General features: G+C 45.1%; 1 protein-coding gene across 1 annotated transcript in view; it reads right to left on the bottom strand.

Moving 5' to 3' along the window:
* The window catches only part of NUP93 (nucleoporin 93), a 115,177-nt gene that overhangs the window by 1,390 nt on the left and 96,164 nt on the right, over positions 1-17,623 (bottom strand). The window contains exons 11-18 of the mRNA XM_083370250.1: positions 16,180-16,306; positions 15,340-15,412; positions 12,989-13,033; positions 8,162-8,278; positions 7,935-8,053; positions 5,586-5,703; positions 3,956-4,039; positions 1,476-1,604 (exon numbers count right to left, since the gene is read on the bottom strand). Of these exons, the coding sequence (XP_083226376.1) occupies positions 1,476-1,604; positions 3,956-4,039; positions 5,586-5,703; positions 7,935-8,053; positions 8,162-8,278; positions 12,989-13,033; positions 15,340-15,412; positions 16,180-16,306 (812 nt within the window). The remainder of the gene's footprint in view (positions 1-1,475; positions 1,605-3,955; positions 4,040-5,585; positions 5,704-7,934; positions 8,054-8,161; positions 8,279-12,988; positions 13,034-15,339; positions 15,413-16,179; positions 16,307-17,623) is intronic.

The raw sequence follows: 17,623 nt of genomic DNA, 5'->3' as shown, positions 1-17,623 counted from the left end.
AAAGATTCACCATCACTGTCCTACAGCGATGCTGAAACTGCTGGCCCCATCCTGGTCTCTTTACATCTTTCCAATCTAAGATCTTGCGATTCAGATTCAAGCCCAGATGGCAGAAGTGTCTGGATGAAATCAGTGCTGAGTTTCTTTAATTCCCTTCCGCCTTCTCTGTCCCTTTCTCCTTCCTTTCAGGTGTTGGTTAAGAACCTGTCCTACAAAATGAAGAACAAACGTTCTCCCTGTGTCTCCAACCTTTCCCTTGCCTTAATTTTAACCACAGTGAAGCTAAAATACTTTTCACAGTAAGGAGATTCCTTTAGGCACATGTTTCCTGGTGACCTGAAACATCTCAACTGCATTCAAGGGAAGGTGGCCCGGGTTTTATATATATATATATAATATATATATATAATCTTATTTCCTGTTTCAACCTAACCCAAGGCCATCCACAGGCAGTAGTCACAGCAGTGACAGCTCATATTTGTGTAAATTTTTTGGATTGCTAACCAAGAATTAAAGGGAGACTGATATGCATTTCAAACTTATTTGTTCTCATCAGTCAGCCATACCTTTCTGAAATTCGAACCTGGGCCGATTGCACCTTAGGCAATATGAGCTGTCACTGCTTTGACTACTGCCTGTGGATGGCCTTGGGTTAGGCTAAAACAGGAAATAAGATTTGTCCCATGTTTGGGGCCTAGCAAGGTATTCTAAATACTTAACAAACACTTAACACATATCTCCCTTGCTTCTCAGCTAACAAAGCGAGAAAGAGCCAGTGGCCTAAAGGTTAGAACAATTGCCTAAGGTGCAATCGGCCCAGGTTCGAATCTCAGAAGGGTATGGCTGACTGATGAGAACAAATAAGTTTGAAATGCATATCAGTCTCCCTTTAATTTTTTGTTAGCAATCCAAAAAAATTTACACACACACACACACACACACACACACACACAAATACTGAATATAAAGGGAGGACTTAGGCCTGTTTCCTGTCTGTCTATGAAGGTTCTCAGTCATTCAGGACAGGATTGCCCCAAAGGTACATTTTCAAGAGGCAACTGGACTTCTTCCTTTTTTCCCCCTGAAGATCTTTCACTTCTCATTCAAGAAGCTTCTTTAGTCAGAAAATCCAGCTGCCTTTGGAAAAAGCACCTTTGGAATAGTCCCCGTGTGGTCTGCATGTACATGCATGCATTAAAATGCACGCGACAAGAAATATTCAAAGCACACCTCTCCCATTGACAAAAATCTATCCACAGAGCTCCAAATGTCTCCCCGGATTTTATTTTTTCGGACAGCCTTGGGCAATTTTTTCTTGGCCTCGATCTCTTTGGCAGAAGTTTCTCTAATTGCTTAATTTCAAAAGTCAGCTTCGTACAGCAGTGAAAAGTAGACCTTTATGGTCACTACTGTGAACACAAGCCGGTCACCGCTCAGCTCCTTGTCTGCTAAGGAGGAGGAAAAAAAAAACTTACCGAATCTCGGTCCTCAATGACCCGGGTGGGCCTAGCAGGCGTGGCTGGGCTGGCACACTTCAACCTCTTATACTGGGTAAACAAGATATTCATTGTGGCCAGCAGAACTTCTGACAAACTGTGCCTGATCTAAGAAAAGTAAGAGGGGAAGAAAAGACAAGTAGAATGAAGGAAGAAAAAAAAAAAGGAGAGCTGAAGGCCATACTGGTTGATCCTAGAGATTACTGAGTGGACCTCAGATTGTTCTCCAGGTTTTCGTTGGTGGCAACTACCGTATTTTTCAGACCATAAGACGCACCGGACCATAAGACGCACCCAGTTTTTAGAGCAGGAAAACAAGAAAAAAAAATTCTTTCTCCTTCTCTCTCTCTCCCTCTCTCTCTCCCTCCCTCTCCCATTGTCCCTTCCTTCCTTCCTTCCTTCCTTCCTTCCTTCCTTCCTTCCTTCCTTCCCTCCCTCTTTGTCCTACCCTCTCTGCATTAGAGCAGTACCCGCGGAGGCGGCCCTGCAGCCCGGCTTTCTCTTGCAGAAAGCAAGCTGAAATGGAGCGAGGGAGATTGCCAGAAATGCGAATCGGCCGATCTCGCACTCGGGCAAACTCCCTCGCTCGGTTTCAGCTTCCCTTGCTACAAGAGAAAGCAGGCTGAAACGAGGCAGATTGCAGCAGCGCGAGATCAGCCGATTCGCATTCCTGGCAATCTCCCTCACTCTGTTTCAGCCTGCTTTCTCTTGTAGCAAGGGAAGCTGAAACCGAGCGAGGGAGAGTGCAGGAGCATGAGATCGGAGTTTCTCAGCACGTGCCGATTCGTGCTCCACTTGCAGAGGTTGGGGCTGGCCATATGGATCACCTTTGGACCATAAGACGCACCCTCGTTTTCCCCCCACACTTTTGGCGAAAAAAAGTGCGTCTTATGGTCCGAAAAATACGGTACTCCAGGAATGGGGGCGGGGGGGGGGAATTCATATGTGGGAGTTATAGTTTATGACAGGGGGTCAATCTGTGGGCTTCGTATGGCCTGCTGAACTCTTGAGATCATGCCAATTCTGGCCTCCTACTTCCATTCGCCCCTTAACAAACCAAGTTCTCACAAAGGCGCAGTGTTGCAATTTTCTGGGCCAATTTTAAATCTGTTACCGGGCTTTAAGAATGGGAACAGAAGCAGTATGCATTCATTCGCTTCCAACCCCCCCACCCAAAAGTGAAAGAGAATAAAAGATGAAAAATTCCAACAAATTGTCCTCCAATGAGATCTCCACCTTACCAGTAGGGCAGGGAGTCTTCAAACCTGGCCCTTTTATGATTTGTGGACGCGTGCCTGGCTGAGGAATTCTGGGAGTTGAAGTCCACACAAGTCATAAAAGGGCCAAGTTTGAAGACCCCTGATTTAAGGTAGCAAACATCTTGTGCACAACTCATCTCCAAAATCAACTTGAAGAAAAGACGCTTTCAAGTTTACAAGTTATGCACAAGATGTTTGATACCTTAAATCAGGGTGCCTGGCTGAAGAATTCTGGGAGTTGAAGTCCACAAGTCATAAAAGGGCCAAGTTTGAAGACCCCTGCAGTAGGGCCTCTGCAGCCTTCTAACAGTTTGAGAGGTTGATTGGAGACCCCACAGACTCCCCAAATATTTTAGTGTGCACTTTTTACCCCTAAGTAGCTTCCTTGTCCCAAATTTTTCAGACAATATGACGGTGGTGAACTGCATGACCCTGAGCACAGCAGAGTGCAAACTCAAAATTCAAAATGTTTTTGAGTTCAAAATGCTCCTCAGGAACTGCTCTTCCAATTTTAACAGAAGTGTTGTGAGGCGGATGTTGTTCATTTATTGATATTTAAAATCTCTAAATTGCCTATTCCAAACCACTTTCGGCCTAGGGCAGTGATGGCGAACCTTTTAGAGACCGAGTGCCCAAACTGCAACCCGAAACCCACTTATGTATCGTCGGGTGCTGGTCAGGCGTGGTCCATTGGGTGGACGTGGCCCATTGGGTGGGCGTGGCTGCCGTGGTAACGGCAGACTGGGTGGGACTAAAAAGTTCAATCAATTCCAACTTGGCGAGATCTTTTTTTCCCCGCGAGAAGATTGAACTTTTTTTTTGTATACGGTGGCAGAAAGCGAAAAGGTTTTATAAAACCCAGCTGAAGGCCTACTAGGACTGGGGCGATGGCGCCCGTGCCCACAGAGAGGGCTCTGCGTGCCACCTGTGGCATGCGTGCCATAGGTTCACCACCACAGGCCTAGGATATGTCTGGAATTGCAATGGGACATTGCTGGTATGATCAGAACAAACTTATTTGAAGTCTGGCGTGTTTCAGATTCAAAGTCTTTTGGGGGGGGAGGGGGAGGGGGCCCCCAGGCTGTTAAGTACCAAAACCAGGCAGTAGCAGCGGTCATAATTCCCCACAGTCCAAGAAGCCTGATGTTATGCCTGATTTAGACAGAGAAGGCAAAAGGACAGAAATTGCTCCTTGCTTACTTCATCGCTGAAATGCCTGAAGGCTGTGACTCGCTCTTCCATGTACTCTTGACTCAGTGGAACTAATTTTAGCTGTTCGATGATCTGCAGTGAAAGATGCATAGATAAGGTACAGTCAATACAGACGGAAAGAATGGGAAAGAACGAGACGTTGCTGGTACATCTGCTTCTCCATCGGCCTCCATTTACTTGTTTCACTTCTACGCTGCCCACCTTGCCTAGGGAGTTATCTCTAGGCGGCTGACAACCAATAAAAGCAACAAGACAACATGTTTTAGAGACAGAGTAATATTTCTATTACTCAGTAACTGCGGATCCGGTTTAAGTTTAAAACAAGGACCGTTACCCCAGGAGGTTTCTTAGATCCACCTGCCGCTTCTCCAGTTTACGGTTGCTAGGACCGGTCTCGCAGGATGACTTGAGCCCGTCGGTTTTAACGACAACTGGAATCAGCAGGAATTGGAAATTTGGAAAAATTTGCTGTAAACACGTCTCTCTCCAGACTGCAAACTGTTGCTCTCCGAGATGTTGACTGGCTCTTGGCCAGAGCAGGAATGGGGCAATATATCCCCTTCCCTGTAGCCTCGGTACCACCAAATCATGCCAACAGGAATGTACAAAACTTTAATGCAATGTAGCATTGTTAGAGAGAGGAAAAGCCCCTGCATTGCAAACATAACTTGCTCCATGTGTACATACACACACACACACACACATATACATACATTTTATTTATTTTATTTTTATTTTAATCCCATTTATATCCCGCCCTTCTCCGAAGACTCAGGGCGGCTTACAATTTAAGCACAAACCAATGTGCTTAGCAACATACATATATATATATGAATCCTATGCAATTTTTCCCCCCATTATTTTTCCTGAGCTTTCCATTCACCTGACTTCCCCTCTCCAATCTGTAAAGGTAAAGGTAAAGGTTCCCCCGCTAATGCGTGCTAGTCGTTTCCGACTCTAGGGGCCGGTGCTCATCTCCGTTTCAAAGCCAAAGAGCCAGCGCTTGTCCGAGGACGTCTCCGTGGTCATGTGGCCGGCATGACTAGACGCCAAAGGCGCACGGAACGCTGTTACCTTCCCACCGTAGTGGTCCCTATTTTTCTACTTGCATTTTTACGTGCTTTCGAACTGCTAGGTTGGCAGAAGCTGGGACGAGTAACAGGCGCTCACTCTGTTACGCGGCACTCGGGATTCGATCCGCCAAACTGCTGATCTTCTGATTGACAAGCTCAGCGTCCTAACCCACTGAGCCACCACATCCAATCTGTAGCTTAGTTTAAAAACTATATATATATATATATATATATATATATATATATATATATATATATATATATATATATATATATATATATATATTAAAAACAAATTGTGCAGAGGAATAGTCGTAATTCTGCCAGCAGCCAACCACCACAGGTGCCCCAGTGTCCCATAAGGCCATTTTATTGTTAATTCAGCCACTTTTCATGGGCTGCTTCAGTTGAGATCAAGACGAGAAGACTTAACAAGCGGCCACTTTCTCCAGTGTAAAATTCAGTGTAAAAGTCCCTACGTGGAGGCAGACTCAAAACCAACTAAAAGTCGAACGGTTTTAGAGAAAAAGCTGAGGGAGGCTTACGTCAAAGGCCCTATCAATATGGCCAGCGTGATACTCATCAAAAAACGTGATCAGGTCTAACAGAAGATAGAAGGTTGAGTCCACTGCCTTCTTGGAACTTATTCCTTGAGCTTTATATCTGCAACAAATTGAAAGAGCCAATTAAAGCTTTGGGAAGGCTTCACGACTTGCTATTTATTTATTTGTATCCCGCCTTTTATTATTTCTACCCACAAGCCAAGGTGGAGAACATATTCAACACATCTTCCTCTTTCCATTTTCCCCACAACAGCAGCAACAACCCTGTGAGGTGGGTTGGGCTGAGAAAGAGGGCCCGGCCGGAAGTCACCCAGCTGGCTTTCATGGCTAAGGTGGGATTAGAACTCAGGGTCTCCCACTTTCTAGACTGGTGCCTGAACCACTAGACCAAACTGCCTCTCGCATTCTCAGGCAATTCAGCAGTTAAGAAAAGAGGCAAGGTTTCAGGCAGAAATAGTCCTCAACGTACGACCACAGTCGGCACAAGAGTTTCTGTCACTAAGCAAGGTGATTGCTAAGTCAATTGCGCCTGATTTTATCATTCTTTGCCGCAGGCAAGTGAATAACCATAACAATTAAACGAATCAGATGGTCACTAAACTAATCTGGACTTCGCTTGTGGGAAGCCATCTGGGAAGGTCACAGAAGATGATCACGTGACCCCCGGGGGGGGGCTGCAACTGTGGGGAATACATGCCAGTTGCCAAGCGCCCAAACTTTGACCACATGACCCTGGGGGAGGCTGCGACGTTTCTGTGAAAAACAGTCACAAGTCACTTGGGTGCAGTGAGGTTGTGATTGCCCAATGGTCACTAAACAAATTGTTGCAAGTCGAGGACTGCCTCTATGCCGATTACATCTCTTCCCCAAATATCAATTGTTTGTATGTCCTGCCTTTGTTCCCATGGAAGGACTGACCCACCAGATGACAACTTGAGGGCAGCAAGGACAGGGAAAACTCACAACCTGGGTAGAATGCATTACTGCACTGTGCAGAATGCATGCTGTAGGCTACTTCTGCTGATTCCTGGCTGCCAGCGGTTTGGCAGTTCGATCCTGACACGACCGAGGTTGACTCAGCCTTCCCTCCTTCTGAGGTCGGTAAAACAAGGACCCAGATTGTTGGGGGGCAAAAGGCTATGTAAACCGGTTAGAGAGGGCTGTAAAGCACTGTGAAGCGGTATATAAGTCTAAGTGTTGTTGCTCTTCCTTCCTTCCTTCCTTCCTTCCTTCCTTCTTTCCTCCCTCCCTCCTTCCTTCCTTCCTCCCTCTCTCCTTCCTTCCTTCCTTCCTTCCTTCCTTCCTTCCTTCCTTGGTGGTGGTAAAACAGGGACCCAGATTGCTGGGGGGCAAAAGGCTATGTAAACCGGTTAGAGAGGGCTGTAAAGCACTGTGAAGCGGTATATAAGTCTGTGTTGTTGCTCTTTCTTCCTTCCTTCCTTCCTTCCTTCCTTCCTTCCTTCCTTCCTTCCTTCCTTCCTTCCTTCCTTCCTTCCTTCCTTCCTTGGTGGTGCAGTGGTTAGAATGCAGTATTGCAGGCTGACTCTACCCACTGCCATGAGTTCAATCCTGACCGGCTCAACATGGACTCAGCCTTCCATCCTTCCAAGATCGGTCAGATGACGACCCAGATTGTTGGGGGGGAGAGGGGGGGGCAAAAGGCTGACTCTGTAAACCGCTTAGAGAGGGCTGTAAAGCACCACTGTGGAGCGGTATATAAGTCTGAGTGCTATTGCTTTCTAGAGATTCTCTATAGGTCCACAGGCAAAAGGAGATCCGCCCTGTGCGTTCCCACAGAGAGGGCCTCCTCAGGGTGCCTCCAGTCAGAGAATGTCGGCTGGTGGCCCCCAGGGGGAGGGCCTTCTCTGTGGGCGCCCCGGCTCTGTGGAATCAACTGCCGGTTGAGCTCCGGATGGCACCGGATCTCCGCTCCTTCCGGCACGGGTTAAAGACCCATTTATTTGAACAAGCTGGCCTGGCCTGATGGGGAATTACCTAGGGTTTTAATATTTATATATATTTTCTATTGTTTTTATTTTGGGCAATAATTTAATTCTTTTTTAACTTTTGTATTTTTGTAGTTTTATGATATGCCCTGTTCACCGCCCTGAGTCCTTCGGGAGAAGGGCGGTATAAAAATTTAATAAAACCTAAAACCTAAACCTAAAAAGCAGCAGTAGCAGCAGACATGCTATTCTAGCTCAGTACGCGGCCTCTGAATGCATAATCCCAGGCTTCTCCCCAGGCTTCGATGGAGAAGGTCAAAGGAACCTGGTTATTCTGGCCTGGGCAGGAATTCCCAAGCCCCCCTGCCCCAGGCCAGTCTCTCACCTCTCCGCAATGGCATGTGCCATGTTCTTCAGCCTTTCCTTGTTCGACTGGGGAGCGCTGACCTGAGACACCACAGGGCTGAGCAACTTGTTCATCAGCTCAAGGACTTTGTCGGGGTTCTGAGGAAAGCACAGAACAGAGAAAGGAGGCATGGCAGACCTTAAAAGTCCTGAAAGTTTACAAACCACGCAAGGCAATATCCAACACACCTTTCATGCTCCACTTACCTTGGCAAGGTCGTAAAGTTTGGCAGCTTCTTCAAACAATCCTTTGCTTTCGGCCACTGAGGCCACTTTATTAATAATCGGTTTGGTGTCTCGGGTAAACTTGTCAATAACTCCAGGCTAGTGAAAGACGACAAATTTTTTTTAAAAAAGTGAGATTAAAATAAAAAGGTGAGGAAAACCGAATAGCATCGTTCCCCAGCCCAACAGTGAGATATTTATTTATTTATTTATTTATTTTAATTCTATTTATACCCCGCCCTTCTCCGAAGACTCAGGGCGGCTTACAAGCTTAGCAGTAGCCTTCATTCTATGTATATGCCTGCTTATTAGGGCTTTCACACACACCCCAAGCGGCATTATTACAAAGTCAGCTTAATTGCCCCCAACAATCTGGGTCCTCATTTTTTTTTAATCCCATTTATATCCCGCCCTTCTCCGAAGACTCAGGGCGGCTTACAATTTAAGCACAAACCAATGTGCTTAGCAATAGCCTTCATTCTATGTATATGCCTGCTTATTAGGGCTTTCACACACACCCCAAGCGGCATTATTACAAAGTCAGCTTAATTGCCCCCAACAATCTGGGTCCTCAGAGATAGAACAATCCAGCCGGTTCTTTATTAACTCACACCGTGTAGACCAGGGGTAGGCAACCTCGGCTCTTTTATGACTCATGGACTTCAACTCCCAGAATTCCTGAGCCAGCATGGGGGAACTATGGCCCCTTCATGACTTGTGGACTTCAACTCCCAGAATTCCTGAGCCAGCATGGCTCAGCTTGGAAACCTCTTCCTTTCCCCTTAGCGTGGCTGGCTCAGGAATTCTGGGAGTTGAAGTCCATGAGTCATAAAAGAGCCGAGGTTGCCTACCCCTGGTGTAGACAGACTCTTGCCAGACTAAACCTTTACTACTCTCACCTTAACCGATAAACCTTGGGAGATTCCAGGGTGTGACTTTCCATACTCTCTTCCTCTGTCTCTTGATCCAGTTCTGGGCTTTGCTGCCTCTTGTCTGCCCCCCCCCCCGGAATGTGCTTCCTCTTTCCTGGGAAAGTACAACGTCACTGTAGTCCAGGGGTCCCCAACCCACAGACTGAGGCCTGGGACTGCTCCATGAGGACTCATAGGATCCAGGCAGCACACAACACACACACACACACACACGCCCCAGGGCCATGGAAACAGTCCCTGGAGCCCCAAAGTTTTGGGGCTACTGCTGTAGTCCCTCACACCGCCCACCCCATAGACACATTCCATCACAACAGTGACCAATTCCTAAACCAGTTTGTCAATTAGAAAAAAATCTCTAGGACGGTGGTGATTCAGCTGCACCTAATTTTTGTTGGAATTCCTTCATCTCTTATTTATCGGTTGTACACACAGCTAGATATGACTGCAATTAAGATATGCCGATATGGTAAGTCAATGACTGTGAGCTATCCAATCAAAATTACGGAGCAAGGGTAAAATCAAAGCGTGACTCTCTGATTAACAGTCTCCGGGTCCCACAAATAATAGATAACATTGAAATGAAATGATTTTCTGATGAAAGGTTTCAGGTAGGAAGCCTAATCTCAGCTGATGTATGAACGCATTTCCCATTATGAAAGGTGTAAAGTTGAATAATGCATCTCCGTATTGCAAAAATAAAAAAAAGCCCATTATATATTTTAAAATGTCTGTTTCTTCTTGCTGCTGCAGAGTTGATAAAACTCTTGAGCTTTTCACTGATTCATTTGGATGCTGGCTTTGCTTAAATAGCTTTCCAAAAAAAAAAAAGATATTCCAAGCTAGTGATATTCATGGTGAGCCAAAACATGCCAAAACATCTCAACGCTTTTGTCTCACAAAAGAGACTCCTGGTTTCCAGCAATGTATGTGAGAACATCTGTTAAATTAGCCTCAGTGGAGATGACAGAGAGGCTTTCATCAGCATTGATTCTTTGCCATATTTCTCCATCGCTCTGAAATCTTCCAGAGCTGCCTGAGATGAGAAAAAAAAAATCAACCTGGACAATGTCTGAATGAAAAGGGGTAGGGTGGGGAAAAACAGATGATTACACACTGAAGGACATTCACACGTACACTTGGTCTTAAGTGCAAGGCTTCAGCCATGAAGATGTCTCAGAAATAGTTTTCCTCAGAGACTACAAAAGAATATCATCAGAACTGGCAGGAAGAAAAAAAAAGTTGTGTGTGTGTGTGTGTGTGTGTGTGTGTGTGTGTGTGTGACACACATAAGTGGCTACACTGCCACCAGCTGGATGTCTTCATGGACCACTTCCACCAAGTTCCAAAAAGAAGCACGAGGTCTCAGCCAGATTTCAGGGTTTGGGGAGAGCATCACTGCAGCAGTCTAGTGCTCCCCCATTATTTTCTCATTCAAACTCCTGATTTTTTTTTCTTTTTCTTTTTGAACAACGGGCTTGGGTTCAAAAAGTCCACTTCCTTGGCCATCTCATCTGCATAGAACACCATTTCCTATCCAAAGGAGTTCTACTAGGGCAGGGGTCTTCAAACCTGGCCCTTTTATGACTTGTGGACTTCAACTCCCAGAATTCCTCAGCCAGGCAGAGGAATTCTGGGAGTTGAAGTCCACAAGTCATAAAAGGGCCAGGTTTGAAGACCCCTGTACTAGGGGAAATTCTAGCAGGACCCCACAAGCACCCGTAACTTAAATAAGAAAGCTTATGGGTTTCCCTTCAGATTAATTACAGGTAGTGCTCAACTTACAACCACTTGTTTAGTGACCATTCAAAGTTACAACAGCACAGAAAAAAAAGCGATGTATCAAAGTCTTTCACACATATAACCCCTGCAGCACACACACACACACACACACACACACACACACACACACACACACACACACACACCTAGGGTCACATGATCAAAAGCCAGATGCTTAGCAACTGACTCGTATTTATGATAGCTGTAGTGTCCCGGTGTCGTGTGATCACGTTTTGTAGCCTTCCGACAAGCGAAGTCAAGGGGGAAGCCACAAGCACTTAACCACCGTGTTGCTGGCTTAACAACTGCAGTGATTCAGTGTGACAAGAAAGGTTGTAAAAGGGGGAGGGAACTCACTTAACAAATGTCTCGCTCAACTGTAGTTGTAATTTGAGGACTACCTGTATGGGATTCAGCTCAAAGCCTACTGAATCCTAACCTGAATGTCTGTCAAACCCAGAAAAGACACAGCTAATTTCATCTCCCTCTGTCAGGTAGACTAGACCAGAAACACGAACAGCTGATTCTCCTTTACTGTAAAGTTACATCAGCAGAATCTTGCAAGTCTGAAAGTGCAAACCACCCACTGCCTCTTTGACAGCTTGAGAAACTAGGAATTTCTTTTCTCTGCCCATCTGCAGGCTCTCCTGCCCCCTGCTTTGATTACCCCCTAGGCCACATCTTTACCCCACCCCTGACCCCAAGGCCATTCCCGCATACCATTACGTCCTGACCCTTCCAGATCCTCTCTTTCTGCCTTTCCCAGATGACCCAGAACTGTCACTGCAAGAGCTGCATCCTCTTTAACCAGCAATTTAAAAGGCTTGTCAGCATGCAAAATGTGCAGCTGTGCAAGGCTTTGCATCTGGTTCAGAAGAAGAGCTCCGAAGTGCACAGGAACAGGATGGTAGGACTGATTTGCAACTGATTAAAGAGGGAAGGGCAGAACTGTGCCGTGTTCACGTATCGCCGATGCCCAAACTGAAGCCCAGAGGTTTAGAGGTTGCGTTGATTCATACGTGGAACGAAACGGGATCGTTTTTGCTCCAAATATGGAATTAGGTGGGTGACTTGAACAACTGCAGTGGCAAAGTGGGAGCAGGACACTCCAAGTAAAAATGCAAAGGGGGTGGGGGGGTGGGTGTGGGGAGGAAAGAAGGGCAACATGCTGGGAAGATTTTAGAAGCACAAGATTTTGAGGACCACCCGGAAGCTCCAACTGGCACAGAATGCAGCCGCGAGAGTTGTGTTGGGAGTTTCCCGATACTCCCATGTCACACCTCTGCTCCGTGAGCTGCATTGGTTGCCAGTTGTCTTCCGGGTGAGATTCAAGGTACTAGTTATGGTATTTAAAGCCCTACATGGCAGGGGTCCAGAGTACCTTAGGGAACACCTGCTGCCGGCGTCAACTTCCCTCTGCCCTGTGCGTTCCCACAGAGAGGGCCTCCTCAGGGTGCCACCGGTCAGAGAATGTAGATTGGTGGCCCCCAGGGGGAGGTCTTTCTCTGTGGGCGCCCCGGAGCTATGGAACCAGTTACCGGTTGAGCTCCGGATGGCGCCCGATCTTCGCTCCTTTCGCCGCGATCTGAAAACATACCTGTTCGAACAAGCCGGCCTGGCCTGAGGGGGGATTGGTGGGGTTTTTTATTATTATTTTATTAGGGTTTTTTATGAATGTACCAACTGTTTTTATGGGCATGTATTTAATTACCTTTTAATTTTTGTAACTCTGTGTTTTATTCTTGCCCTGTACACCGCCCTGAGTCCTTCGGGAGAAGGGCGTATAGAAATGTTAATAAATTAAATTAAATTAAATTAAATTTCTTTCCAATGAAGCAGCGTGGAATCAGGAAGACAGATAATAGACAAAGAACATTTCTAACTCTTAAATAGTTCGGTAGATTATGAGGTTTACGAGCTTTTCTTTCTTTTCTTTAAAAAAAGAACCCGGCTTTTAAATTAACAGCAGGAAGCCCACCGCAGGTCCTTTCATTTGTGACATACAATTCAAAAATATTTTGGCCTTATACTCGACGTTCAGTTTCATTTTGGCTATTCAAAACAAGAAGAGAAGAGAGAGCTATACAGGCAAGGTTACCTTCCGACTGCCGTCGTTCTCCAGCTTTCCAAGAATCATGTCAAACTATCCGTGCAAGAGAAAACAACGACAAGAGTTAGGAAAGATATACTGGTACTCCCATGATGAATGATCCAAGATTTTAATGGATACAGGTAGTCCTCAACCTGCTGACCAATTGCTGAGCAACTGTTTGAAGTTACGACAGATCCACCCCAAAAGTGACATATGAAATGGTTCCCAAATTATGGCTGCTGTAGCGCCCGTTGTCGTTTGCCCTTACGAGTGACCACAGGGTCACTGAAGCGGCCACACTCCACCTAGTACAGGGGTCTTCAAACTTGGCCCTTTTATGACTTGTGGACTTCAACTCCCAGAATTCCTCAACCAGGAACGCGTGCCTGGCTGAGGAATTCTGGGAGTTGAAGTCCACAAGTCATAAAAGGGCCAAGTTTGAAGACCCCTGACCTAGTATGACCCATCTCTCAACATGCGTTCTAAATAGAGGATGGGGGGAAAAATACATCAAATGCAGCTTTCTGGTTACAACAAAACAGGACCTTGTATCTATTGCACCAAGGAAAAAAAAGATATTGTAAAGGTAAAGGTTCCCCTGCACATGCGTGCAAGTTGTCTCCAACTCTAGGGGCCGGTGCTCATCTCCGTTTCAAAGCCGAAGAGCCAGCGCTTGTCCGAGGACGTCTCCGTGGTCATGTGGCCGGCATGACTAGACACCAAAGGCGCACGGAGCGCTGTTACCTTCCCACCGGAGTGGTCCCTATTTTTCTAATTGCTTTCGAACTGTTAGGTTGGCAGAAGCTGGGACGAGTAACAGGCACTCACTCTGTTACGCGGCACTCAGGATTCGATCTGCCAAACTGCCGACCTTCTGATCGACAAGCTCAGCGTCCTAACCCACTGAGCCACCGCGTTCCTACAAGATATTGTACCTTCAGGGAAATATTCTCCATATTGATACACAGGTAGTCTTTGACTGACAACCGTCGTGTAGTGACCATTTGGAGTCACAACGGCACTGAAAAAAGTGCCTTATGATTGTTTTTCATGCTTACGGCCACTGCAGCATCCCCATGGTCACGTAATCAAAATTTGGGCACCTGGCATGCATTTATTGACGGTTGCACTGTCCCGGGGTCCCGACAAGCAAAGTCAATGAAAGAAGCCAAATTCATATAATGACTGCACGATTCACTTAACAAAACGCAGCGACTGGCTTAAGAAGGTGGTGAAGTGGGGCAAGCAAAACTCACTGAACTGCCCTGCTTAACAATGGAAATTTGGGGCTTGATTCTGATCGTAAATCGAGGACTACCTGTATATGGGGAAACTCTGAAACACATCAATGGATCATCAACGCGTTGCTGTCAATTCTACGAAGCTGGGTGAAGCCATCTTGCTCATTCTAGGTGGCCACACGAATGGGAGGGGGCGCAGAGTATCTTTGCTAGACTAAACAATTCTGTGTCCTGTGGGAACCAAGGTCATTCTATTGGTTATGTTAGGGGGTTGGGCGTTTGGTTAGAAACCCATCAAACTATTCTATTGGGGAACGTAGATGATTGCATAGATACACTTTGTAATAGTGTAACTCTTTGGAGGGAATTTCAGACTTGATTTCACTTTTGACCATGCCAATATTTTGTATATAAAAAAAACACATGTTCTTTGAGGAAGCTTCAAGGCTCAGAGTTCTGATTTATTTGGCTCTATCTATCGGAACCATGACAGTTGCATTGATAGGCTCTTAAGGCTAGAATTAATAGCAGCAACGACAAGAAGAATTTGTCTTTCAGAGAAGATGAGGTGCCAGGATGGATCTCCCTGAGAAGACTCCTCTAGTAAGGAATATTCTATATTTATTTATAATATAGAATCAAAGTTGAAAACCGCCAACCTCACTCACAGAGCAACTCCAGGTGGTGTGAAAATAAAATATAAAAACTCAACAGAGTCAATTTATAACACCTTTACCTAATAAAATATCCGGGACATACTGATTTTTTATGTAGAACTACGGCTATCGTAGCTTCTTTGAATGCGGCCAAATTTTGCTACGTTGCTTGTAAAATTAGGCAAACTTCAACTGCCCACTCAAAATCCATCACCAGCCGCAATATTTTATTCTGTCTGCCTTTTATTTTTGTTTTTTTTTACTAGTATTGTTGTTTTTATTGCTTCTGCTTGAGGTTCTATGATCGTGACCGTAATAAAGACTGTTGTTGTAAAACATAAACAAATCGGGGATTTCTGCACCCACTAAGAGATTCTCCACTGCAGAATAAAAGACACTCTTTTGAAAAGCAGGAATTCCAAGCTAAAGGGAGGAAAGGAACGAGATGATCCTTGCTTACCTCTCGGCTTTCAATCACCAGCTCGCTCACACAACGCAGGAACATGTTTTCGCCCTGGCTGTCTTTCTCATTCCTAAAACAAGGATCACAAAAGCGGTCAAAAATACATTTATGATTAGAGAAAATGACTAAAAAACATACAGATTCTAAGCCAGAACTATTTTTGTTGGGAATAATACGAGCAAATTATGAGAAAGACCGCATATACTTAATTTTACATGTATTAACTGCAGCAAGAATTGTATTTGCCCAATACTGTAAAAATGAAAATCTACCAACGGAGGAAGAATTAATTAAGAAAATCTTAAGATTGAGCAGAAATAGACAGATTGACATTAAAGATAAAAGAGAAAGAAGACTCAGCATATTTTAGAACATGGGATAATTTTTTACCAACAGCTAGAAAAAGAAGTTAGAGAGAAAGGAATGCTATATGTAACATTGAATATATATTAATAAGACAACTACTGATTAATTAACATATCATTTATGATAATTAACTATTATTCATTGTTTTTAAATATATGAACCCAGACAACGTGCTGTTTGCTAAATGTTAAGAATACTATTTTTAAAAATCGTAACTCTAACCCCAACCCTAACCCTATTCCTATAAAAATTTATATATTTATATTTACAGCCATACATTGCAACTGGGAAGACCATAGCCTTGACTAAACGCACTTTTGTTGGCAGGGTGATGTCTCTGCTTTTTAGTGTGCTGTCTAGATTTGCCATGGCTTTCCTCCCCAGGAGTGTCTTTTAATTTCTTGGCTGCAGTCCCCGTCTGCGGTGCAGATCCTGCTTTGTCATTTGGCTTAAGTAGGGCAAGGAACTAACCTGAGAAAATAGAAGTACTGCAAAGCTTCACGAGGGTCTGTGGACTCAAACTTGCGGGTATATAGCATCAGGAGTCGGACAAAATTCAGGCGCCGGGTGGCTGGAGGGTCACCAGCCTCATGGCTCACTGCAATGGAATGAGGCAAATATTATGCAACAACACCATTGTGTCCAAAAAAGAACCATGGGTGTCCAGAAGGATAAAATCCACATTTAAAAGCAATCCTCTTCCAGTTCCCAGAGATTCAGAATCCAAAGGCTGATATCACCATCATAAGCTACTTGAAAACCTTCCCAAAGACCTTAATGTGACAACTTCCAATGAGAAAAGCTACTGGCAAGACAGTAAGATAAGAAATCTTGATGTTGTGTGGATTTCTATCACCATGTTCTACAAAACTGAGATCTTTCTCTCTCTAGATGTCCGTCTAGCTGAACTGCCAATCAAACCACGGTAACATGAATCGCTTCTTTCCAGTTTAAATTCCAGAAGGATGAAGAAAGAGCGATTTAGGAGTTATAGTTTGGGGGGGAAAACCAGTTCTAAGACATCTGAGGATCCTAGGCAAGCAGTGACTGACTGCAGAACTAAGGGAAGCTCTTTGGAAGCCATTTTAAGTTGGCTAATAAACGTCACGTTGTTTCTTGTTTAAATGTTAGCTGGGTGGTTGTCCTGTACTGTATCTTCTCCATGTTTCACCTAATCCTGGCACTCAGAAAGAGGGGAATAAGAGTTTCTAAACCAGAAAAAAGATTTGATAATGTTAGCAAGAAAGGCAGCTCCTGTAGGCATCTCCCAGACTTATGGTTTAATTAATTTTAAGTATAAAAAAATAAGAAAAAAATGAGGTCAGAGAGAAAGAAGGCTGCCTATTCAGCAACATCCTCCCTCCTGAGATTAGGATGGCCCCCACCCTGCTGGTCATTTGGAAGGCCTTGAAGACTTGACTATGGGCCTGGCCCTGAAGTCCCAAAATTTTGAAGACCACGTTGACACTGACAGATTATATCTCTCGGCTGCTATTTGTATTTAGTTTTTTTTTTGGTCACACTTGGAATACTGCGTTCAGTTCTGATCACCATTATAGAAAAAAGATTTTGAGATCCTGGAAAGTGTGAGGAGAAGAGCAACAAGGATGATAATGGGTCTGGAGGCTAAACTGTAGGATGAACAGTTGAGCGAGCTACTGTAGGTATGTCTAGCCCAGGGGTCCCCAACCCCTGGTCCGTGGATCAGTACCGGGCCGCAACATGCTAGCAAACCGGTCCGCACAAACAAGCAAAGCCCCATCTGCGAGATGCAGGCAGCACACAAAACCACGCACCCTCCGGTCCGCGGAAAAACCTCCCTCCACAGAACCGGTCCCTGGTGCCCCCAAAGGTTGGGGTCCTCTGGTCTAGCCTATGACGAGAAGGATTTGAGGGGACATAACTCTCTTCCAGT

This window comes from Vipera ursinii, assembly GCF_947247035.1.
Source record: "Vipera ursinii genome assembly, chromosome: 10".
NCBI lineage: Eukaryota > Metazoa > Chordata > Lepidosauria > Squamata > Viperidae > Vipera > Vipera ursinii.
Note: the sequence above shows the minus strand (reverse complement) of the source record. Positions and strands in the feature narration are given on the sequence as shown.